This window comes from Populus nigra, chromosome 9 (assembly GCF_951802175.1).
Source record: "Populus nigra chromosome 9, ddPopNigr1.1, whole genome shotgun sequence".
Classification (NCBI taxonomy): Eukaryota; Viridiplantae; Streptophyta; class Magnoliopsida; order Malpighiales; family Salicaceae; genus Populus; species Populus nigra.
The window spans coordinates 3942797-3951055 of NC_084860.1; the positions used below are offsets into that span (position 1 = coordinate 3942797).

General features: G+C 31.7%; 1 protein-coding gene across 2 annotated transcripts; it reads left to right on the forward strand.

Annotated features, from left to right (window-relative positions):
- The first annotated feature begins 4144 nt into the window (after positions 1-4144).
- Positions 4145-8054, forward strand: LOC133703049 (E3 ubiquitin-protein ligase AIRP2-like). Of its 2 annotated transcripts, none has more exons than XM_062127451.1 (5): positions 4145-4466; positions 5851-6001; positions 6106-6172; positions 6275-6604; positions 7552-7827. In XM_062127451.1, the coding sequence occupies exons 1-5, from the start codon at positions 4378-4380 to the stop codon at positions 7602-7604; spliced, it is 690 nt and encodes a 229-aa protein (XP_061983435.1). In that variant the 5' UTR covers positions 4145-4377; the 3' UTR covers positions 7605-7827. The 2 variants fall into 2 exon arrangements, with proteins under 2 accessions (XP_061983435.1, XP_061983434.1); XM_062127450.1 differs by having other exon boundaries at positions 4151-4466; positions 6275-6509; positions 7552-8054.
- The last annotated feature ends 205 nt before the right edge of the window (positions 8055-8259 follow it).

The window sequence follows — 8259 nt, forward strand, 5'->3', positions numbered from 1 at the left end:
AGAGATTGGGATTCCAAAAGTAAAAAAGGATTGCAATTATCTTAATTGGTTATTACATAGTGGTGAAGGGATATATGCTTCTAGTCGTGTACCCATGCCATGCTAAGTTGGTTTTATTTTAATTGGATAATAAAAAATATATAATAATAATAAATAAATAAAATTAAAAATTATGATGATAATAATAATTTAAAAAATATATATTTTTATAAATAAGAACAAATGGTATGCTTTAATTTTTAGTTTTTTAAATACAGAATAATAAAATTAGATATAAAATAAATTAATTTGAATCAATCTAAATTAGTAGTATGATAAATTTTTAATTTAAAAATAAAATGCAACTCGGATTTTATAGTTGTGGATGTTATATTGAAAAGAAATTATTATTTTTTATAATAATAAATGTATTAAAATCGGTTTACCGGACAATGATAATAAAGGGAAAACAGCGAAAGAGACAATGCATTGACATGCTTATCTATCCGACAATGATATTTTATTCACGAAATATATATATATATATATATATATATATATATATATATATATATATATATATATATATATTATTCACCATATATATAGGGACGGAGAAAGGGCGAGGTGAGCCCCTGTAAATAAAAAACAATTCTTGCCTTGAATAATTTTAAATGTAATTGACCCTTCTAGAAGACAATTTCTAATCTGCCCCCTCTAACAAGATTTTATAGTTCATCTTCGAGTTTGAAAAAATAGTGTAAACTGTGTTTTTTAAAATTTTATTTTAATTTTTTTGTTAATTCTAGGGTGCAACCCGCATTTCCATATAAAAAGTTCATACAAATGAAGCCATAAACTAACTTACTCTTTAAAAAAAAATTAAATAAGGATAATTATTAAAAAAAAGTTATATAAATTATATCTTAAGACCTCACTTAATAATTTAAATTATTAGATTGAATTGATTATTTAACATAGTATCAGAGTTATATTGACCAAACAATCACAAGTTTGAATTTCACAATCTCTATTCTTAAGGTATTGGGTTAAGATAATTTTTTGACAATAATTACAAAAGATTTTTGGTTTAGATTATGATTAACTACTATTATTTAAAAAATTATGATTTTCATATTGGATTAATGAAAGCTTTTAAATCTAACAAATTGACCAAAATACCCTTGTAAATATGGTATGAAAATATTAAAAACAAAATTTTAACAACTACAGTCTTATCATCAAATTAACTAGAAATGAGTTTAGAGACTCGTTCAAGGAAGGAAGACTGAGTAAAGAAAAAAAATCAAATCGAGAGTTTAAGAGATTGAGACGAGAGAAGCAACCCCGGATTAGGGCTGAGCATTTTTTATTCAGTCCGGTTTTGGACCAAAATAAACAACCAAATTGATTTTTTTAGTTTTTGAACCGAACCGAACCGAAAACCAGTTCAAACTGATTAATTTCAGTTTGATTTGGTTTTTTTCCCTTCCAAATCGGTTCAAACCGAAATGCAATGCCAAGATGTCATCCTCTAAGAATCAACAACGTTGTTCTCTTTGTTACAACTTCTTGCAAAGAAAAAAATAATTGCAAAAAAACAGTATCAATTTTTAGCAATCACTGCTTTGATTTTTCTGGACATTCTTCAACTTCTAGACTCGAAATAATCCTTCTCTAGCAATTGAGGTGGGATCTTTTTATGTCGTGACCTATGAAGGAGAATCAAGTAAATTAATGAAAGAATCATCAGCAATTCACCTCTGACATGACAAGTTTGAGAGATGAGAGAAAGAGACAGAAAGCATGGAAGATTGGAAGAGAAGAAGACAAATTTTACTCAGATGTTAAAAGAAAATATTAAAGCTTTACCTGTAATCTTTACTTTTCCTTCACGTTGAGAGATAAAAGACAAAGAGAGCATAGAAGCTGTGAATGAAAGGGACCCTTTAATGTGAAAACATTCAAAGACTTAATCAGAGGGGAGGGGGCGGTTGTGTGAAAGGGAAAGAAATGATAAAGGTCTGCTAGAGTTATTGGCTAATGGGAGGGAGGAGGTGGCCTGCGCTTGGTTTATTATTTTTTTTCATTTTCAAATCGAACCGGTTCGGTTCGGTTCGTGTTGGCCAGTTCAGGCACACCAAAACTGGAAACCGAACCGGACCAGACATTTTTCTAAATTTTTTAACCAGTTCAATTGGTTTTTCTTACCGGTTTGGTTTTTTTGGTTAATTTTTTTTCTGGTTTTCCCGGTTAAATCGGTTTTTTGGTTTTTTTGCTCATCCCTACCCCAGATGACACTTGTACACCCAGATATTAAACTCGGACGGATCCGGCGGGTCGATATGGAATCTAGTAGCTAAATCAGTCTGGGTTTGTTAAAAGATCGGCCAGTGCAATAATCTGGTAAAACCCGATCGATCCATGACCTGGGCAAACCGAATGAGATCCGGTGTTTTTTTTTGAAATGTGGTTTTTCTTCTATACCCCTCTTTTTTCATATTTTTTAGTTGGTTATTAACACTTTTTAAAGTTTACTATATAAATATTAGAAAAATATTTTATTTTTTTAATGTGGGATTTGAAACCCTTTAGTATATATACTCTATTTTCCTAAAAAAAAAGTTATTTTATCAATGTGAGATTTGAAATCTTTTCGTATATATAATCTATATTCATAAGAAAAAAGTTATATTTTTTTAATGTGGAATTTCAAACCCTTTAGTATATACTCTATGTTCCCAAGAAAAAAATTATTTTTTTTAATGTGAGATTTAAAGTCTTCTCGGCTTTATGTTCATAAGAAAAAAGTTATATTTTTCTAATTTGAGATAATTTTTTTAAATATTCTTTTAAACTTCATTATTTACAACATATATAGTCTAAATTCACATGGATTTTTTCTTAATTTTTCATATAAAATATTAAAATATTAAATATTTTTTAAATCTTTCCAGATTAACCTAAATATAGACCCGAGTTAACCTATAAAACTCAAAATCAAACCTCTTAAGGGGATCAATCTCCAAAACTAAGTTTGATAACAATGCCTTTTACCTTAGTAACAATAAGAATCTAGGCCTTTAGAAGGGGAATCTGGGTATGTGAAGGAAAGGATTCTCGTGTAATTCTCATCTTGCATTTGTTCAAAAACCAATGCATTCAGAGACATAAACATCGTAGCATTAAAAATGGCATGTGCTCTTCCACAATCCCGCAGCCTCATCGTAAATTTATTACGTGTTTAATTGTTTTTTTATAGTGGTTTTTTTTAAAAATATATTTTTTATTTTTTTAAAATTATTTTTAATATTAATACATCAAAAAATTTAAAAAATATAAAAAATATCATAATGAAGCAAAAAAATAAAATATTTTTAATTTCTTTTAAAAATATTTTTAGAATAAAAAAACTGGCTCCTTGAGCAATTATTTGGGAATTTAGGGTTAGAATTTATAAAAGAGAGGAGAAAAAGCTGAAGGACGTGGCTATTGTTTTTTTTTTTTAATCTAATGACAAAACTGTAATATTTAATATAAGTTTTTTAGTCATTAAATAGTATTTTTTTTTCTTGTAAATAATAAGATATTTTTTGTTATTTTTCTTCTAGAAGTATATTAAGCGTGCATGTGTATATAAAATTAAAAATTGAAATGAATAATTGTAATTTAAACCAAATTATATGAGATTTTTTTTGTAGTTATCCAAATTAAATATCATGTTCAAATTATCTTAATAACCCTCATTAAAGAAAATTTCTCTAAGATTGTTTTTAAAATTCAAACAAAAAAAATAAAGAATATAGCGAAAAATTCATTTAATATTGCAGTTTAATCATATTTTTAAATTTTATTTTTTTTCATTTTTAAATTATTTATTTTATTATTTTTAGATTATTTTAATATTTCAATATAAAAAATAAAAAAATTAAATTTTAATATATTTTTAAATAAACAATATTTAAAATAATTTTTTGTCTGTTTTGTTAGACCAGGGGAAGCAGGAAACTCCTTGCTGTTGTATGAATATAGCAAACACAACCTAATCTAAAATGTGTCAGGAATTAAATAATCAGCCTGTCCTTTTTGAAATGGACGCTTATACCCTTGTTGGTTTCAATTAAATACCATTTGAATCATCTTCGAAATTAGTAAATTTCTTTTCTTTTTTAAAAAATTTTAAATTTTCAACGCTAGCTCCACGGCATCCCACTCTCTAATCCACGTGTCTTCTCTCTGTCTATGGCTTCCCTTTCAAGAACAGAGTAGAAGAAGCTCCTCTGAGAAGAACCAACCCCACCACCACAAGAAGAAAAGGAGGTTTTGGTGGAGATAAAAGAAGAAAAATTTTCAAGGTTTTTAGCCGAAAGAGAGAATCCGGTTGCTTGGAGGTTTTTAATGAGAGATATGTATATAGGGTCTATGACAAAGTCTTTTAAGGACTCTATTAAAGTTCTTGAAGCTGATCTTCAACATGCTAATACTCTGTAAGTTGTTCTTTTTTTTCCTGGGTTTTCTTGTTACATTTTGTGTGTGATTTTTTCTTCGGAATTCCTTTTCTCTGTTGGTTGGTGCTTGAATGGAATGATAGAAGTATTTGACTTTTTGCATTTTTTTTTTATATTTTTCTTGTTAGATTGATGAGGTTTTGTTTTTTTGTTCTTAAAATATATTTTTTTGTGGTCTTAAATTCAACTTCTTTAGGTTTTTGTTCTTAAATTTTGTTTTTTTATTTGAATTTAACTACCACTACCACTGCTTTTTTTCGTTTTTTTTTTCAGAATGAGTTATATGAATTGTCATTTAACATATCCAGTTGTTGTTGTTATGTAAAATTTGCTTGACAAAGTCTAATTTCAAGTTATTTTTTACCCTCTCTCTCTGAAATGTTGCAACTCTTCTCTGTGTATTTAGATTTTTCAAGATGGATATTTTTACGGCTTTTGATTCTTGCGGTTAGCTTTCGAGTTTAGATTGTTCACTTTGTGCTTGGCGTGGCTGCATTTCATGATAAAGGCAAGCATCAAGCACGATTGTTTTAATTCCTGGATTATTGGTTTGTGATATGTGAAATTGTTGCAATGATTCTCGTGGTTAAAGTTGGGAACTTTTCTGTGTTAGCCTATAACTTGAAATGTCATTTCAAAGATGTCCCGGTTGAAAATATCCATGTGGGTTTTGCATTTTGCATTTGCTTTAGCAATTGGAAGGCATTGTGTTTGTGTTGAAGGATAGAGGGGGCTAGTTTCATTATCATGATACATGATTTATGGGATCCACCTCCTTAACAGAGTCATCACTGTGTTTGTGTTGTTTATAATGATATGATCGCCGTGGTTGGATTATTTATTGCCGCTCCCTCTTCCTACCTATCATGTTTCAATGCAGTCACGTATTTAGATATGCTTGTTAATGATATCTGGATCATAGAGATGTTGTCATTTGGAGCGTGAGTTAAGTTGTGTAAAGGACAACCCAACCAGTTCTTTTAAAGTTTTTGAAAGCTGAAAACTTTACCGGTTCCATGGAATTTTCAGAATGGATATTTTTGCACAGAGCATCCTTTTTAATCATTTTTTTCTTTCACAACATATTTAAAATGTTTTAAAACTTTGAAGTTAAGTCCTGTAAATTCTTGATTAATGTGGACCCATATGCCAAAATGGTCAGGGGAAACTAAGATGGATTTGGGCGGGGGTTATGCTTAAGTATGCTTTGACTTTTTTCTCCTTTTATCTTTTGTCTTTCATCATGCTCATACATTTTACTAGTTTCTGTATCTTACCGATGAGAATTATGAGCTTGCTAACTTGAGTCTATTGCTAGATTTTTATACCTGTTTAAATTTTTATCTTTCAATCTTCGGTGCAGGGCATCAGATTTTTCAAGGGATTATGATGGAGCCTGTCTTCAGATGAGAATGTCATATGCTCCAGCAGCAAACCTGTTTCTTTTTCTTTTTCAGTGGACAGATTGCCATCTTGCAGGTGCACTTGGACTGCTAAGGATCCTAATTTATAAGGTTGAACTTTGTTCATTTAGATTAGTCAGTGGAATTTTTTTTCACTAGTATTAATTAACTGAATCATAGAAAAGCCTGAACTTGGTTGTTTCCCCATGCCTCAGGTTTATGTGGATGGCACAACGACCATGTTCACTCATGAAAGAAAAGCAAGCATCAAAGAGTTCTATGGTAAATTTCTATCTTCCAAATATTTTCAAGTGTAATATATTTTTTAATCACTTAAGTTAGTTCCTCCATGTTATCATAAATCTGCATTGCTACTATGGCCAGCTGTGATTTATCCCTCTTTATTGCAACTTCAAAGAGGGGTCACTGATACAGAAGATAAGAAGCAGAAGGCAGTATGCGTGGAAAGGTACCGAAGAAGAGATGATGAGGAACATAGGCAGCATACTGACATTGACATTGAAAGAGAAGAAGAGTGTGGAATATGCATGGAGATGAATAGCAAGATAGTACTGCCCAACTGCAACCATGCCATGTGCTTGAAATGTTACCGGGAATGGTACTCTCTCCCCCCCTGTCTCTCTCTTCCTCTTGAAGTGCTGGAGTTAGCCTGCTGCTTTCTGAGGCTGGCCAAGTTTTTGTGTCAAGCACATGGTATGTGCTTCTATTAGGCTGTCTTCTTATCCTGTTAGATAATGCAGGTTTCAATCTCTACACATAAATGTGAAATACAATAGCAAACTAGAATTGCTCCATTCTGTTTTATTTGTGGTTACATGTATCATAGTGAATCCCTGACCAGGGAAAGATAAGGTGTTCTTGCTCATGGCAGTTGACTTTAGCAAGATCCTTGGCATCCTATCCTGGCTTACAGTTGGGCTGTGACTTTAAAGGAAATGCTATAATAACTGTTGTGCATTGTACCGGAGGACTCTGTATCAGCAGCCTGAAATAATGGAGATAAATTTCCACGGGTTGATCAGCGAATTATCTAGAATGATATCATTTTTATTTCTGAGGAAACATGTATATGTGATCCCATTACACTCGTTTTTCTGTAATCATTGGAAAGGCAGGTAATTCAAGTTGGAATTTTGTAAGAATTCAGTAATGATACCTGGCAGGTTTATTTGGCTAGTGCCTAGACCATGAAATTGATTCTGCAATTTGAGGCTTGCTTGCTCGTGGGGTGCAAAAAGCCTTGTCATTCTAGTCACTCAAATAAATTTGTTAAAGTGGCATGGCTTCACCATCATTATCTTTGTAACCTTGATTTATGATAGGTTTCTAGACCTTGTCTGTCTTGACTATCATCCTTCTTTTCTTCCCACGCTATGATACTTGTAAAGCTCATCATGAAGATGGAATGCGTAGTTGTTGGGCCTGCTGCAGGCTGAGAATGCAGAAGGTTTTTGTGTCTGGCTCCACCTTGAATCCTCATCAGTTGAATATTGTTCTAATTGATTATGTTTTCTGGTTGGTGTATTTGTCAGATGCAAGTGCCTAGCTCTTTCTCTGTTCTATGTTGTATTTGGTTGTTGCTTTGATTCTTAATGTTTACATCATACCTGAAAATACTAATATGTTGCAATGAATTGCAGGCGAACAAGATCCCAGTCATGCCCCTTCTGTCGTGACAGTCTCAAGAGAGTAAACTCGGGAGATCTCTGGGTATTTACTGACAGCCGGGACATTGTGGACACGGCCACCGTGACGAGAGAGAATCTTAGAAGGCTTTTCATGTATATAGATAAGCTGCCGCTGATTCTTCCTGACAACCTTTTCGACTTGTATGATTCTCATATAAGATAGGTGATGAGTACAGCCAGGAATAGCCATCTTATATGGTCTTTGGATGAGCAGTACACTTCCTTTTCTTAATATAACATAATCGCTGGAATTCATTTGGCAAAATTTAGGGCTCTAAGAATTTCAGCAGTGTCTTCCCGCTTCCTGTCAGAAGAAAATCCAACCCGAGTTATTGTGGGTTGGCAGGTGAAGTTGATTTAGTTAAAGACGGGGTCTTATAAAATTGTATCTAGCACATTTGTACATCCTTGTATAGCTTGAAGCTTGCTTATAAAAGCTCAGCAATTTCTCTCTACCTCACTCTATCCGTGTCTTGGGAACAAAAAATCTGTTTTTGATTCACTGTAAACTTGCTAGGTTGTTCCTTAAAGCTAAAGAAATCTAGTTCACACTCTAGTTTTTAGAGTACTTTTCAATTTTTTATATTAATATATTAAAACAATAAAAAAAATTATATTTCTCGAAAAACACGGCATGTCAACTGGAAGTGAAGCTCATAC